The sequence below is a fragment of the Pleurodeles waltl genome, chromosome 5, assembly GCF_031143425.1.
Source record: "Pleurodeles waltl isolate 20211129_DDA chromosome 5, aPleWal1.hap1.20221129, whole genome shotgun sequence".
Classification (NCBI taxonomy): Eukaryota; Metazoa; Chordata; class Amphibia; order Caudata; family Salamandridae; genus Pleurodeles; species Pleurodeles waltl.
This window is the reverse complement of record NC_090444.1, coordinates 2,712,472-2,730,148: the sequence shown is the minus strand read 5'-3', so window position 1 is coordinate 2,730,148 and position 17,677 is coordinate 2,712,472. Positions and strand designations below refer to the sequence as shown.

At 47.3% G+C, this 17,677-nt stretch overlaps 1 protein-coding gene across 1 annotated transcript in view; it reads right to left on the bottom strand.

Moving 5' to 3' along the window:
* LOC138295216 (caltrin-like protein 2) overlaps nucleotides 1-12,980 on the bottom strand; it is a 40,098-nt gene extending 27,118 nt beyond the window's left edge. The window contains exon 1 of the mRNA XM_069233390.1: nucleotides 12,755-12,980. Coding sequence (XP_069089491.1) covers nucleotides 12,755-12,827 — 73 coding nt within the window. The 5' untranslated portion in view covers nucleotides 12,828-12,980. The remainder of the gene's footprint in view (nucleotides 1-12,754) is intronic.
* Between the last annotated feature and the right edge of the window lie 4,697 nt (nucleotides 12,981-17,677).

Below are 17,677 nucleotides of genomic sequence, written 5' to 3'. Positions count from 1 at the left end.
CATGGGAGTGAAAAATGCGAAAATAAATAGTCAGAGATATCTAATATTTTTTTTAAGAAAAATAATAAGTCTCTGTTCTACCTTTTCATGTTTTACACCCCAAAAAATGCAGTGGTAAAAATAACTACATAAAGGGCATGTATTTAATGTGTAATATCTTTGACACTTTAACACATAAAGTTCAATCACCCCCCCCGCCCCAGGTGGCACTGCAATCCCAGCTATAGAGGAAAGTTCTCCTGGGCTCAAGGTTTCAATGAACCAGGAGATTTATGTTTTTTTCTAGTGTTGATGGGGGGGCTGCACATATTCCTACAGCTGCTCCACAACATTAAAAAACAATTTGTGATATCCCTGCCCCATCTAGGGACATCATCAAAAACAAAATATATGTAAGTAGCCCTCCCAGGACATGATGAGGCAATCCTTAAAGGAGCAGTGAATAATAAGTGAGAGGCTGTGACCGTTCATTTGTTATTCACATTTTGTTGTTTTGGTTTGTTTTCTGGGTGTCCCGTTCCCACACCCAGTCATTTTTTTTTTCTAAGTGGCTGCGGGGGGAGCCCCAGGGTCCCCAAGGCCCTGTCAGCTCACTGCAAGCTACAACTAGTCCTCTTTAAAGAAGGGGTGCTCCGGCTCCCCCGATTGCAGCCATCACTGGTGTAGTGGGAGCCGGCATTGCTCTAACCCTGATAGAGCAGTGTACTTTTGCTCCGTGGGGTGGGAGCAATCAAAGCATTTCCCTGCCCAAGAACGTGGGCAGAGAAATGGTTTGATCTTCCATTGGGCGGTAGTAGCTTTATGATTCTGCCCTGTTGGGAGAACTTGGCATTTTCCATGCCTGTGCCCGCAGGCAGGGAACTAGATGGTGTACATGGGGGTTGGGGACCCTGGGATAGTGTAGCCGAGATGTCCCTGGGGGATGTGGTCCCAGGAGACATTGTATGGCTCAGGGAGGGGAGCCCCCTCCCCTTTGTTGAAAAGATGGCCCTGGGGATGGGCTCCCTAGGGCCTCTCCTGGCTTGGAGGGGTTGGCTGCACACCCCCCTCTCCTTTTTTAAATTGTCATCCCCGGGGGTGGGGTCCCCGGGCCCTCATGGAGGCTTGAGGAGGGGTACCACACCTCCCAACCTCCATTTGTTATATGGCCCTGGGGAAATGGTGTTCCAGGGGCCTCTTGGAGGCCTAGAAAGGGGGTCACGCACCCCACTCTCCCTTAAGTAAACACTATACCTTCCCGTCCCTGGTCCACCCAGGTTTTTAAAAAATAAATAAATTTTGCCCCAGATTTGCTGATCCTCTGGGAATTCACAGCAAAAAAAAAAAAAAAACGTTTTGGGCCCCAGACGGAATCCCTCTGGGATCCCCCCACCAGGCCTAGGGTGTATGGTATCACTACTATCCTGCCCCTTTATGTCTTTTTGTGCGTTTTTCCTAAGGCTTGGGACCAAGTCCTGAGTCCTAAGATGGCTGTCCCCACTTCCTGGTTGAGATGGTGGCAGCCAATCAGATCGGCTCCGCAGATTCTCCACAGCTTGATGTATACAATTTCCTAACCTTAATTTTGCCAAACTTACTGAAAGGATTTACACCAAAACACAAAAAGCACTCTTGCTGAACTAATATCTAACTTTCTGACATGTTTGTTACAAATCCATTGGGCTGTTTGGGCTATAGCTGTCTAAAGTTCCTATGGAAAAATGAAAGGGGAAAACACTCAACCCCGCTTAATAGATCCATCAATGGACAAACTAGTAAAAAAGTAGAAATTTCTGGGAAAGTTTCATGGAGATTTGCTAAACGGCGCCAAAGATATTAGCACAAAAGGCGTTTCCTATGTAAATGCAGCCCTAACAATAATTACCCAGTGATGACCACCATCGGGGGATATATAAGACCAAAGGTTTAAGTGACGTTATAGTTAACTATGATAACAATATAATACTTTGTATTAGAAAAAATCTCAGAAATTCACTGTAAAAAACAAAGGTTAAAATTATGTTATATTTAGGTGAAAATTACAATGTGAATATAACATTCTAAACTAAGAAAAAAAACTGAAATGTACCTGTTATAATTATTTCAAGCAAACACAACCAACACTGTAGGAAGCTGGCCTGGTGTGTGGTGGGTACCTATAGTACTTACACCTCATACCTGGTCTAGTTATCCCTTATTAGAGAAGTGTAGTCAGTGTCTAGAAGCCAGGCTCCCTAGAGGTAGCTGTGGATGAGCAGCCAAGGCTTATCTAGGAGACATGCAAAGCCCATGCAATACCACTGTAGTCACACCTAGTACTTACACATATGAAAGAAATACCATAGAGGATATACCACGTTGCGAGGTAGGTAATACACTATATACATAGACCAGAATGCAGAATTAGGCATAAAAACAGTTAGAAAACAGTGCAAGATATACAAAATCTCATAGAGAATAACGGGCCTGAGGGAGGACCAACCATATACTAAGAAAGTGGAATGCGAATATCGGTCTCCCACCTAGACAAGTGGAGTGTGTAGAGGGGAGCTGGAAGTTTCAGAAAAGCACAAAGGGAAGTGCCACAACACCCCCCAGCCTCCAGGAAGTACTGTAGTTTCTCAAAACCACCCACATAGAAGAAAAGAAGAATATTGCAAAGACCAGAAGAGACTGCAAGACACCAGCAGTAGATTCCTGACTGTCTCCAGTGGACGCACGACTGGGAAACTGTTGCAGTTGCTGGCAGGAGCCAGAGATACAATGTTGCAGGGGGCGTCTTGCTTCTTTGTTGCAGCTTGTAGGTTCCTGGAGGGTCCAGATGCAGTTTCTTCTATGAGAAATAGAGGTAAAAGGATGCTGAGAAGTCCTGCCGGAGTCTTGCAATCCGAATCTGAGAAACCACCCAAGAGAGAGACGCTAAATCGCCTTGAAAGGAGGATTGGTCACCTAACCAGGTAAGCACCTATCAGGGGAGGGCTCTGACATCACCTGCTGGCACTGGCCACTCAGATGCCCCCAGAGTTCCCTGCCAACCTTGGAAACAAGATGGCAGAACCCAGGGACCCTCTGGAGGAGCTCTGAGCATCACCCCTGGGGTGGTGATGGACAGGGGAGTGGTTACTCTCCTTTCCTTTGTCAAGTTTCGCACCAGAGCAGTCCCTCAACCGGTGTAGACTGATTATGCATGGAGGGCACCAAATGTGCCCTTCAAAGCAAGCATTTCCAGTGGCTTGGGGAGGCTACCCCTCCCAAGCCTGTAACACCTATTTCCAAAGAGAGAGGGAATCCTTTGTTTTGCCTTCCTGGGCTTGAGCTGTTCAAGCAGCAGGAGGGCATAAACCTGTCTGTGAGGTGGCAGCAGCTGGGGCTGCCTTCCAAACCTCAGAAGGCTAAGATGGGAGTACTGGGGATCCTCTAAGGAGCCCCCAGGGTACATGGACTCATACAACCAATGCTGGCATTAGCAATGGGGTATGACTCCAACATGTTTGATACCAAACAAGACATTATTCGGAGTTACTGTTATGTAGCTAGACATAGGTAGTGACCTATGTCTGGTACATGCGTAAAAAGGCATCCCGCACTCACAAAGTCTGGGAAAATGGGCCTGGAGTTTTTGGGGGCTCCTATGCTAGTGCAGTGGTGCCCTCACACACAGGTACTCTGCACCCTGCCCTCTTGGCTGGAAGGCCTGCCATAGGGATGACTTTCCAGTGACCTGGTGCGGTGTAAAATGGCAGTGAAAGGGTGCTTGCACCTTTTTACACAGGCTGCAATGACAGTCCTGCAAGCACTTTGCATGGGCTCCCTATGGGTGGCAAAAAATATGCTGCAGCCCATAGGGATCCCCTGGAACTCCAATGCCCTGGGGACCTAGGTATCATATACTAGGGAATTATAAGGGGCAACAGGATGCCAAATATGGAGCGAAATACAGAGTTTGGGGAGAGAGAGCATAATCACTAGGGTCCTGGTTAGCAGGAACCCAGTGAATACAGTCAAGCACCTTGACAAAACAGTAAAACACACTGACGGGCAAAAAGTGGGGGTAACAAGTCTAGAAAAGGGCTACTTTCCGACAGACACCCATTGTTTTTTCAGTTATTTTTCGTTTTTTTATGTAAAGTAATATTTTATTACTATACATAACTATGCCAACCTCCTCCCGCACTGCATTCGGCCACATGAAGCATGGGTTTGAACGCAGGGTCTGGCCTGCAGCAAGAACCTGTGCCCAACTCCCTATGGGTGGCCACCCCTACCCCCCTGCGCATTCCCTTTCCTTTGGCTTTGCACAAATTGGGTTAGCCGCAGGGCCAACCACACATATGCGGCCAAACCCCCCAAACCAGACACTAATGCCCTTCCTTCTTTTTAAAATGGCTTTCCACTCCTGTGGGACTCTTGTGGGCCCCAGCATGCCCTTGAAGCAAGAGAGACCTGCTGTTTCCAATGACAGTCCTGCAGGATTGTAGCATCCTCCAAATGTTTTTTTTTTTTTACTTTTGACCCAGTCAGGTCTCTCTGGGACCCCTCCACAAGGTCCAGAGGGTCAGGGTACCCATACCCTGCTCTGTTATGCCTTTTGTTCTTAATTTTCAGGACACGGGGCCCAGGTTCCCTGGTCCTGAAATTACAGCTGCAACATTTATCCTCATGGTTCAGCCAGCCAATCAGAGCTCGAGCCCCTGCCAGCTCCTAGTAACTTCTCGCTCCCGAGGGAGCACAACAACTGATGGGAAAAGAGACCCTCCAGCCAATCAGATTGCTCTATTAATTAAAGTTGCGTGCTCTTCCACTAACCCTGCCGCCCAGAAATACATACATTTTTTACCTTAATTTCTCATAAACTACTGAATGGATGTACATCAAATCACAAAAAGTGCACTGTCTGGGTAAACATCTAACTCTCTGCCAAATTTGTGTAATTCTGTTTTTTGTTTGGTTGCTGTAATCCCATGGAACTCTCTTGGGAGCCAAGGAGCACCCCTCCTGGTTGCGCAACAGTCCCACAGGAGCCAGGCTTGTTCATGCAACAGTCCCGCAGGATCAGAAAACCATTAGTTAAAAATGGGGGGCATTAGTGTCTGTGGTGGGTTGGTTATGTATGGGTGGTTGGCCCTGTGGCAAACCGATGCCTCCTCACCCAAAGGACATGCACAGCAGGAGATTGGCATAGTTATGTATAGTAATAAAATATTGTGTTATGTTAAGAAACTCTAAAAATTCACTGCAGCCTGCCCCAACAAACAGGCACCCCCCACCTCACAGACCTGTGGGGAGGGAACAATCAAAGCATTTCCCTTCCCTTGCCATTGGTTAGTCGCAGAGCCAACCACCCATAAGCGTCCAACCCACACAGTGAACTCACACCCTCCTTTTTTTAAGTAACTATAACTTGCGCGCTTGCCGTGCCCTGCTTATGACCTCACATATTACATCACCCATGGTATCTAAAATATCATTGATGACATCACCCATGACATCTGAACTTACGCCATTGATGACAATACTGTGCATGGCAAGAGTGCATATTACTGTTGCATGAAATTACTATAACTTGTGAATTTCCCTTTTTTAGTTCAAAATGTTACATTTGAACAGATATTTTCACCTAACTATAACGTCACTTTAACGTTTGTGGTATATATATATATATATATATATAAGTAACTCTAGATTTGCTCATCTCAAATGTCTGTTTTTCTAGGATACATTTTAAGCATAGGATTGGCACGGGGCCATCCATGCTGAGGTAGAAAGTGACAGTCTTTTGCCATTTGTACTGCAAAACTTTAAGTATAGGATTGACCCAGTGCCATCCTTGCCGAGCTGTAAAGCCTTTCACCACTCCAGGAACAGTATTACAGCTTTGGACTGGTAAAATTGAGGTGAGCAAATCTGGAGTGTTGCTGGTGTTGCAGGGTGCTCCTTACTGGAGCTGATCTCCACCTGAACTCGGGAACTACCCAGAGTTCTCTCCTCTGTTTTGAAATATTTATGCATCACTCTAACCCTGAATGGGTGTTCTTTTGGCTTATACTGAGTGTTCCCTTATGTCAGAACAAAGCTAAACCTCTCTGGAGAGATGTAATGACATTGAAGCACGTGTCAGGTGTTGCTTTTGCTCAATCCAGGTTGACTTGGATGGTATTTGACCAGTCCAAAGGTGTAATACTGTGCCTGAAGTGGTGAAAGGCTTTTGTCATTTTACAGCTCTGCAAAGATGGCACTGGGCCAATCCTATGCTTAAAGATTTTGCTGTACAAATGGAAAAAGACTTTGTAGCTTTCTGGCTCGGCGTGGATGACACTGTGTCAATCCTATGCTTAAAAACTTTGCTAGAATAACAGACATTTGAGATCAGCAAATCTAGATTGTTGCTGGTGTTGCAGGGTGCGCCTTACCAGAGCTGCTGTCCTCCTAAACTCTCTTCTGTTTTGCATATATGTGTATATTTATTTATATATATACATGTGTATCTATATATATATATATATATATATATATATATATATATATATAAATATATATATATTTTTTTCCATTTAAGGTTACAGGAACGTTATAGTTAGTTACTGAATTTACTTACACAAAACCATAGAAGTTCAGCAGCTATAGTTACCAGCTCTAACTACAACGTATGCTCCGTCAATGCATTGCTTATGGCCTCACATATTACGTCGCTCATGGACGTGCTTAGTGACATCACAGAGATTCCTTGGAGTTTTTTATTAGTATTAATTTTGCTACCATTTGACAAATCTCCACAAAGTTTTGTAAACCTATTGCTTTACGATTTGAAACACATTTTTATAAAGAAATAAAAAAGCATTGAAATTGAATGAAAAATCAAACATTAAGTCTAAGTTATAGTGTGGAAAACGTTATTACTTTTTGGGTACACAACCAACTTAAATTACACAAACATTAGAAATTATAAAGTTGTAGTTAGAATTTCTGCCGAGGTTGAAACGTACTATAACTTGCCCACCTTCTTACACAGTGTTGTCAACTTGCTAGCCACGTTACATTAACTATAATTTAACACATAACATGAGAACAAGGATATAGCTAGCTACCAAACACAGGGAAGAGAAAGGTTTGAGAGACAAGAAGCTTTGAAAATAGCAACATACAGTAAGCACACTGTGCAAACAACATCCACACAGATGAAAGGGACGAGAAGCAATACACGAAGGGGGGGCAGGAGGTGATGCATGAAGGGGGGCAGGAGGTGATGCATGAAGGGGGGGGCAGGAGGTGATGCATGAAGGGGGGCAGGAGGTGATGCATGAAGGGGGGGGGCAGGAGGTGATGCATGAAGGGGGGGCGGGAGGTGATGCATGAAGGGGGGGCAGGAGGTGATGCATGAAGGGGGGCAGGAGGTGAGGCATGAAGGGGGGCAGGAGGTGATGCATGAAGGGGGGGGCAGGAGGTGATGCATGAAGGGGGGGGCAGGAGGTGATGCATGAAGGGGGGGCAGGAGGTGATGCATGAAGGGGGGGCGGGAGGTGATGCATGAAGGGGGGGCAGGAGGTGATGCATGAAGGGGGGCAGGAGGTGATGCATGAAGGGGCAGAAGGTGATGCATGAAGGGGGGGGCAGGAGGTGATGCATGAAGGGGGGGCGGGAGGTGATGCATGAAGGGGGGGCAGGAGCTGATGCATGAAGGGGCAGAAGGTGATGTATAAAGTGGGAGGAAATTATACATGAAGGAGGCAGGATGTGATACACGTAGGAGGCAGAAAGCGGTACCTTAAGGTGACTGAGTGTAATAAACATCACACTGACGGGGTGCAGCAGACAATCCATGAAGGTGATGGGAGGCATTAAATAAAACAAACCAGAGGTGTTATAGCTGACTGTCACTCTCCAACCTATTATGAAAGGTTGGGTGGAGTAGAATGCTGTGCATCCCTTCCTAAAAACCAAAAGCTCTGCCTCTGTTAGAGTTATCAACCTTTCTGCCACCGGGGTTCAGAACTCACTCTCTCTCTTTTAAAACTCAGTGTCACTTCTGGCACTCATCTTAGTGCTCTCTCCCTCTATTAGTGTTCAATATCCCGTCTGGCATCTATCCCTGGAGACCCTTCCTTCTTTTAGATCAGTACAGTTTTCTTCCACTATTAGAGCTCAGCATCCCTACTGCCACCGGTCTTTAGAGCTCCCTCCACTGCTATAACTCAGCATCACTTCTGCCACAAACTCAGCATCACTACTGCCACCAGTCTGTAGAGCTCCCTCCACTGTTATAACTCAGCATCACTACTGCCACCGGCCTTTAGAGCTCCCTCCGCTGTTATAACTCAGCATCACTTCTGCCACAAACTCAGCATCACTTCAGCCACCAGGCTTTAGAGCTCCCTCCACTGTTATAACTGAACATCACTACTGCAACCAGTCTATAGAGCTCCCTCCACTGTTATAACTGAGCATCACTACTGCCACCAGTCTATAGAGCTCCCTCCACTGTTATAACTCAGCATCACTTCGCCACCGATCTTTAGAGCTCCCTCCACTGTTATAACTCATCATCACTTCTGCCACCGTTCTTTAGAGCTCCCTCCACTGTTATAACTGAGCATCACTACTGCCACCGGTCTTTAGGGCTCCCTCCACTGTTATAACTCAGCGTCACTTCTGCCACCGGTCTTTAGAGCTCCCTCCACTGTTAAAACTCAGCATCACTTCTGCCACCAGTCTATATAGCTCCCTCCACTGTTATAACTGAGCATCACTTCTGCCACCGCTCTTTAGAGCTCCCTCCACTGTTATAACTGAGCATCACTTCTGCCACCGGTCTTTAGAGCTCCCTCCACTGTTATAACTCAGCATAATTTCTGCCACCGGTCTATAGAGCTCCCTCCACTGTTATAACTCAGCATCACTTCTGCCATAGGTCTTTAGAGCTCCCTTCCACTGTTAGAACTCAGCATCACTTCTGCCATAGGTCTTTAGAGCTCCCTCCACTGTTATAACTCAGCATCACTTCTGCCACCGGTCCTTAGAGCTCCCTCCACTGCTATAACTCAGCATCACTTCTGCCACCAGTCTATATAGCTCCCTCCACTGTTATAACTGAGCATCACTTCTGCCACCGCTCTTCAGAGCTCCCTCCACTGTTATAACTGAGCATCACTTCTGCCACCGGTCTTTAGAGCTCCCTCCACTGTTATAACTCAGCATCACTTCTGCCACCGGTCTATAGAGCTCCCTCCACTGTTATAACTCAGCATCACTTCTGCCACCGGTCCTTAGAGCTCCCTCCACTGTTAGAACTCAGCATCACTTCTGCCACCAGTCTTTAGAGCTCCCTCCACTGTTAGAACTCAGCATCACTTCTGCCACCATTCTTTAGAGCAGGGGTTTCCAACGTTTTCTGAAGTTAGAGCTAATTATGTTCAAAGAAAATCATCCCAGCCACTAGTATTAGTGTTGAGATGGTGCCCAGCTCAGACACGCTTACATTAGCGGCCACACCATGCAAGATTTCTAGTAGGTGCCACCTCAGTGCATCCGGTTGATTTGCAAGCAGTAATGTAAAAACAGGATTTATCAATTTGGAAGCCTGTCTGTGAGTTGTACTTGACAGCCACACCTGCCATGCCCCTAGCATCAAGTTAATCGTATTTGTAGTAAGTCTCGCCAAAATTGCATGAATTTTCATGCAAATATCAGCCTTAAATATATTTTGGAAATCCGTTTTTCTTAAGACTTCACTTTATGAGCATATGATTTCATCCAGAATACATGCTTTTCAGTTTTAGGATACATATACTAGTTCAGCAAAACAAAAGCTCCAGGTTTAGTAGGCTGGACTGCGTGCAGGAGAGCTACTTGCAGGGAGCCACTGAGCTACCAGTAGCTCATGAGCTACTTGTTGGAGAAGCTGCTTTAGAGCTTCCTCCACTGTTAGAGCTCATCGATTCTTCTGCCGTCTGTCTTTGGAACTCCCTCCCACTGTTAGAGCTTTAATGGCATCTGTCCTTAGAGCTCTCTCCCATTGTTAGAGCTCATTGATCCTTCCACCGTCAGTCTTTGGAACTCTCTCCCACTGTTAGAGCTCAGCGTCCCCTCCACTGTCAGCCTTTAGAACTTTCCACCACTATCAGTGCTCACTGTTTCTTCTTCTACCAGTCTTTAGATTTCTCTTACACTGCGGGAGCCTCAGCCGCCCTCTGCCAGAAATGTTTACAGCTCTCTCCCACTGTTAGAGCTCCGCGTCCCTTCTACCACTGGTATTTAGAGCTTTCTACCACTATCAGTGCTCACTGTTTTTTCTTCTACCAGTCTTTAGATCTGTTGGAGCCTCAGCGCTCCTTCTCCTAGCAATATTTACAGCTCTCTCCTACTGTTAGAGCTCATAGTGTCTTCTGCCACCAGTCTTTCGAGCTCCTCCCACTGCTACACCTCGTTGTTTCTCTTACCACCAGCTTGTAGAACTCTCTCCTACAGTTCTACCTCAGTGTCCTGCTGCCACCAGAATTTAGAGCTTTCTCCTACTCTTATATGTCATCAATTCTTCTGCCGGCACTCTTTGGAACTCTCTCCCACTGTTTCTTCTACTGTCAGTCATTGGTGCTCATTCTTTCTACTACATCTTCTCTATACTTCTTATCTTTGAAGCTGTGTCTCCACCTCTTTAGTTCCCTCACCTGTACCACTCACTTGCTTCTACGCAGCTCTTTGCTGACTGACAACAAGTCCAGAGGCTTTGTGTACGAGGCGTGGACCTATCAACGTCTGTCAGGTGCAGCAAAGTGGAGGCTGAATCCACCCACCTTCAAATATCCTCCATCGTCTCCCAAACCTCTAGGCACTGCTTCTAGATGTGTCTATGTCCTAGAGTTGAGTCCCGACCCATGCCATCATCATCCTGCCCTCTTACAGAACACACACAGTCCCACTCCATGGGCAGAGGTGCCAGGACATGTGAGCACTGAGGGCACAGAGACACGGCAATTAGTGGTCTGGGAGGCATGAAAACATTACAACTCTGCAAAGTGGGGGATGTATGATGCAACAACGCATGCACTTACAACGCATGCCTTTACAATGCAGTAAATACAATGCATGGTCATTACCAAACATGCAATTTCCACAGAATGTTTTTACAATGCATATGCTTTTACCACAAAACTTTCGTAGTAAAGGCATAGTTGGTAAAGGCATATGCATGGTAAAAACTAGAGGTAAGTATAACATACTTTATATATATATATATATATATATATATATATATATATATATATATATATATATATACACACACACGCACACACGAACACACCTTTCCACCCAAAAACCCTACCCACCCTCAAACCTAAAAATGCCCTTACCACCCCAAAACCCATACCCACCCTAAAACCTAAACACCCCTTACCACACCAAACCCAATACTCACCCTAAAACCTAAAAAAAAACCTTACCACCCCAAAACCCATACCCACCCTAAAACCTAAAAATGCCCTTGCCACCTCAAAACCCAAACCCACTCTAAAACCTAAAAATGCCCTAACCAACCCAAAACCCATACCCACGCGAAAAGCAAAAAATAACCTTACCACCCCAAAACCCATGCACACCCTAGAACCTACAAATGCCCTTACCACCCCAAAACTCATACCCACCCTAAAAACTAAACACCCCTTACCACCCCAAAATCCATAACCACCCTAAAACCTAAAAATGCCCTTACCCCCCAAAACCCATGCCCACCCTAAAACCTAAACACCCCATACCACCCCGAACCCCACACCCACCCTAAAACCTAAAAAAATACCCTTACCACCCCAAAACCCATGCCCACCCCAAAACCTAAAAAAGCCCTTACCACCCCAAAACCCATACCCACCCTAAAAACTAAAAAAAAACTTACCACCCCAAATCCCATACCCACCCTAAAACCTAAAAATGCCTTTACCACCCCAAAACCCATACCCACCCTAAAACCTAAACATACCCTTACCACCCCCATACCCATACCCTCCCTAACACCTAAAAATGCTCTTACCACCCCAAAACCCATTCTCAGCCTAAAATCTAAAAATGCCCTTACCACCCCAAAACCCGAAAATGCATATATATATATATATATATATAATTCAACCCACTTAATACTTACCTGTACTTACCTTAAAAACCTTTACCACGCATACACCGTCACCATTCATGCCTTTACAGTGAAATTCGTGGTAAAGGCATGCGTGGTAAAGGTATATTCGTGGTAAAGGCATGCGTGGTAAAGGTACATTCGTGGTAAAGGCATGCGTGGTAAAGGTACATTCGTGGTAAAGGCATGCGTGGTAAAGGTATATTCGTGGTAAAGCCATGCGTGGTAACGGTACATTCGTGGTAAAGGCATGCGTGGTAAAGGTACATTCGTGGTAAAGGCATGCGTGGTAAAGGTATATTCGTGGTAAAGCCATGCGTGGTAAACGCATCGTGGTAAATGCATGTCGTTGCATTCACTGCGATGTGAGTGATGTTTCCCGGGGGGGTACAGGCTGAGGTCTGGGGGCTGGGCGAGGAGCGCACGTCAGGCAGAGCTTCTCAGCCTGTGGGGTGGCAGGGTCGAAGGAGCGGTGGCAGAGGGGCCTGGTGGGTGGCGCGCGCGGAGGGGAGAGAGGGCAGTGAGTAGGGTGCGGGTGCCAGTGTCTGGGGGGCCGAGGATAAGGGGCTGGATTTAGAGGGAAGGAGACACGGAGGCAGGACAGAGGAGGGAGCGGTGTGTCGAGAGAAGACCCACTCATGCCGGGTCTGTACTCACGAGCCTCGCAGGACCGCAGCACAGTGCCCAGCAGGAGTGCCAGGGCGAGGAGGCAGATGCCGGCTCCCTTCATCTCGGGTCTGAAGATGGCTCGGAACGCCTGGTGATGGCGGGGACCGGGTTTATAGCTCCTGGAGGGTGGGATGAGGGGCGGAGGCTCCCTGCAGGTCTGCAGCAGGAGTGTTCCCGCCACCCTCACCCCCTGTGCGTTTCCCAACTCTGGAGAATACCGGGAAGTTGGAAGGATCTGGTCTCTGAATCAGCCCTTGTTACTTCACCTAATTACTGCACGCCCAGGAGGGATGTACCCGTCTTTGGCATCCTGGGGCCTGTGCCAGCCCAGGCAGCAGACACAGAGCGCGGCACTGGGTGCCACCATCGGTGCCACCTGGAAACACCCACCTCCACAGCAACAATGAGCTTTCAAACCAGGATCGATGACACTTCCTGCTGGGGAAACCCCTGCTGGTGGCCTTCCTGCAGGATTAGGAAATACCAAGCCAAGGGCGGGTGTTCTCCAACTAACGGGGCAGCCAGGACAATAAAATGCCCACCTTGTGTGGCACTAAGGGACGGAGCACAGTGAGCGATCCTGACCTTCCCTTTAAAGCCCGCGAGAACTCTTCCTCTGAGCAACATTTGCACGAAATGGTCCAAAATTGTGCATTTCAAAGCACCAAACAAACGTGGTCTAAACCGCATTTACCTGTAATGACAACTTTCTTTCATTCTTTTCTTCGTTTCACCTTCTTTTGTCCTTCTTTTCTTCTTTTATCCTCTCTTTTTTTCTATCCATCTTTCCTCCATACTTTCTGTTCTTTCTTTCATTCCTCTTTCCATCTTTCCATCTGTGCGTCCTTTCACTTTGTCTCTCATTCCTTTACATTCTTATTTTGTCTTTTTTCATGTCATTATTCTCATTCTTTCATCCTTCTTTTCACCATCCTCTTGTCCTTCCTTCTGCCCGTCATACCATCCTGTTGTCATTGTTCTCCTCTCATTTTTTTTATTCTTTCTGTTCTGCCTTTCTATCTCTTTTCTTATTTGCGTTCTATTTCTCCTTGCTTCCTTTGCTTTCTCTTTCCATTTGCCTCACACTTCTTTTTGCTTTTCTATTTTTTCTGTTGCTGTCACCATTTTGTGGCTATTTAGGCGCCGTTTGGCCCCCACTGCACAAGTAAGTTGTTTTAATTCTTGCAGTGTTTATTGGTTTCTGCTTTTGTCTTGTGAAGACCTGCGAGTCGCAGATCTAAGTTAGAGAGGGCGATAGAAGCATTTAGTCTGTCCCTGGTGGTCTTCGTCACGCGGCGCAATTAAACTTGAGGGGGGCGCCCTGCAACGTACATGGAGGGGCCTGACCTCTCCCACCCAGCCAGGAGCTCTCAGGCCAGGGGCCCGCCACCCGTGCACAGAGAACTGTCTTGGGGGGGTACCTGGAGCTCGGAGCCCCCCGCACTGCAGGGGCTATTGTTACGCTAGTTCTCTGTTAGGTTAATATGGCCGGTGCTTCACTGCACCCTTGTCTGCAGTCCACATGGGATGGACACCACCTCAGCAGGTGCCAGTGGAAGGGAGGCGTGGAATGTGCCCTTGATGCTAAGTGTCCTGTGGTACTGAACTCGGATGAGGAATGATGCACGACACAGGAACAGCATTGAAAGTGCACAGTGAGGATAAGAGCAGCGCCAGTGCTTAAAAGGAAATATAGAAGTGCAGGTACTCAGTACCGGACAGCACCTTCCCAATTAAAGCACTGGACAGCCCTATAAACGTGGCACCAGGTGTTGGGTGAAGGACAGCCAGTGCTGCAAAGTAAAGGGATTGCTCTGGATCCCGGTTCTGGCAGCTGTTTCTTGCAGGGAAATACTCTGTATCTGTCCTGTTGTCATTTTCTGACACCAGGACACAATTGAGCAGCACCTGCAAGCTGTCTGCATTCCATGAGTACCAGCAACCCTCAGGGGTGATGGACTTTCTTCTTGTTACTTCCAGCCGGCTGGCTCTGCAGCAGGTGTCTTAACCCACTGAGATGTTTTACAACGTAGCCTCTCTGTGGCCAATTAATTAATCTAGTCCAGATTTGCTGTCACATTTGTCCTTGCTGCTAATTTATTTCTGTTGTGCCCCGTTTATATTTCTATAGGCGGTGGTTGTAATGGAATAGTAACAAGCAGGACACGCTGTGAGAGAGGGCCTCTTTTTGACATGGTTATCCCCCCACTTTTTGCCTGATGTTGATGTGTTCTTGAAATTGCAGTGCCCAGGGCCCCTGCTAACCAGGTCCCTGGGCCAGAGCTCTTTCCCTAAATCTGTTGTGATGCATTGGCACAATTGGACTCCTCCTTAGCTACCACTATAAGTCCCTAGTAAGTGGGCACCTATGTGCCCAGGGCATGGGTTACTCTGGTTAGGCCCCTGAGGGCAGCAGCACTGATTGTGCCGCCCTCTAGGGCCATGCCTCCAGATGCACCCAGCACTGCCATTGCAAGCTGTGCGTTCTGGTGCAACCCTAAAATACGAACCTGACGTGGCACACTGCCTGTGTGCCTGTCCACCATTCACTGCATTTACTATGGGTAAGACACCCTTCTGGCAGGCCTTATAGTCCTAAGGCAGGGTGCTCCATATTATATGTGAGGGCATGGCTGTTTGAGCAATATGCCCACACTGTGTCCTTGCCAAAAATGGGACATAGTGAGTGAACAGAGAAGCCATTTTAATGCATGTGCTGGACACCGGTCAACATGTGTTTCTCAGCTACATGATGGCCACTCTGAACCCTGGGTTGTTTGGTATCAAACAACTCGGAATGGTAAGTCCAAACTGGTGCCAGTATTTGATTTATCCCTAAATTCCCTAAATGTACCCAGGGGCCACCTTAAAGTTGCTCCCTGTAAAAGCTAACCATCCTGGCATGGTTTCTGACTGGTCTTATCCAGCTGCCACCTCTAGACAGCCAATATACAAACCGTGGGGGAAAGCACTGTCTCTCTGATCTGCAAAACAATGCCCTTCCTGGGTGGAGGAGCTAACACCCTCTCCCTCAGGAATGTGCACTGTCCTGGCAGTGAGCTTCAAAGGGCTTAACACCCTTGAAACTCGACCCCCAAGCCTTCTGCAAGCAGCAGCTGGTATCCCCCTTTGTAAACTCCGACTTTTGGTGGGAGAAAAGGACAGGAAACCTAACAAAGGGTAGAAGGAGTGGCCTCACCTGGCATGGACCACCCCTAAGGTGCTTCCTGCGAGGTGGACCCTCTTTTTCATTTTACTTCATTTTGAATGGAGGGAAAGTAGCCAGTTAGGTTTAAGGCAGTGACCCTTCCCCCAGGAAGTGGTCACTATAGTGGGTGTAGCCACCCAAAGGTAAGTGTCCCATTGGACATTACCAGGTTCTCCCTAAAACACCCACTAAATTCAGTATTTAGTGGGCACCACTAGACCAAGGTTTTAGATTCGAAAGGGCAAAGAAGACTAGCCCAAAGAAGATCCAAGGCACGAGAACTGTGGGTCTGCTGCACAAGAAAAAGGAGCCAAACCTTGCCTCCTGCATCCAGCACACAACGATCGCCACTGTGGAGAAGTTTGACACTGGACTGACCTCAAGAAACCTAGAGGACCTCCAGGCTTCACAAATCACCCAAGATCTCCCTTCTGAATGGAGGTACCACTCTGCAACCAGCAAAGAACCAATAAGCCAGTGAGGGTCACTTAACTGACCGGCCGATATCTCCAGAACTGGATGTCGCAGCCGGATCCGACAACACACTAACGACCACCAGGACAAACCCTGCAAGTGTGCCAAGCTTGGTGGAACTGTGCCCCCTGCTGGCCGGACCATACCAGTACCCTGGGTACTGGTCAGTGAAGATCGGACAATAAGAAAACCAGCTCCCCCAGAGCTGAAAAAGGATCAGGAGGAAGCCCAAGGTGAGGGACTCCTGCCAGAGTGTCCCCGTTGTCCTGTCAGCTTCCCTCAAAGAGACCTACCTGCAGCTCCAAGGGACTCTGTTGAGCACAGCTCCTGGATCAACAACTCACCCTGCATCCAGCGCCCTGCAACGAGGAACCAGTTGTACCCCCTCGGGTCCCACACCACTTGTGACCTCAGCACCACAAGGGGACCCTAAGGCACCACCTTTAAATTTGCAAGAACCACCCTTTTCCAAGTGGTCCCCCTGAGTGGCCCTGTACCTGCTCCAAGACACTTTCCAGCGCTGCTCCCAATGGAAAGGGGAGCCTCCTGAACTTCTCCAGCTGGCATAGTGTGCCCACCGATGACCTCGACCAACCTGCAAATGCGGAACCTGGTAACATAAATGTGCGGTTTTATATGCATTTTTAAAGTGACTGCCTATTGATTCATATGGTGCTTAATTACGCACAGAAAGACTGCATTTATTAAAACTTCAAAAATTCATAACTCAAAAAGTACTTAACCAATTTTGATAATCTTGGTCTTAAAATGTATATAAAAATCTGAAGTGTTTTTATAAATTGGTCTCAAGTTTTTCGTTCAAATGTGTGAGGTTCATGATTGATACTGTGAGTACAAGAAATGCTTTGCACCTCTCCAGGATTAGCCTAACTGCTCGACCAAGCTACCTCACAAAATAAAGCATTAGGGGATCTAGCTTTTGCCTCTGGAAAACAACTTGTGGTTGCCTGGACCCCCTGCACAGTGTACCTCGTTTTGTACACTACTTAGAGGGCCAGCCTCCTACACACGCTGTGTAATGCTCGTGACTATTTCAGAGGATGCCTTGCTGTCAGAACGAGCGGCTGGTGGCCCGCAGAAGGCAGCGTATTTTCAAACGGGGCCATGGGATGTATATGCAGGAGGATGGGCGGTTGAGCGGGGAGTGAAGCCTGATTTACTGTGACCGCCACTTCTTCCTGGAATAAAAACTGAATCTAAGCGGAACC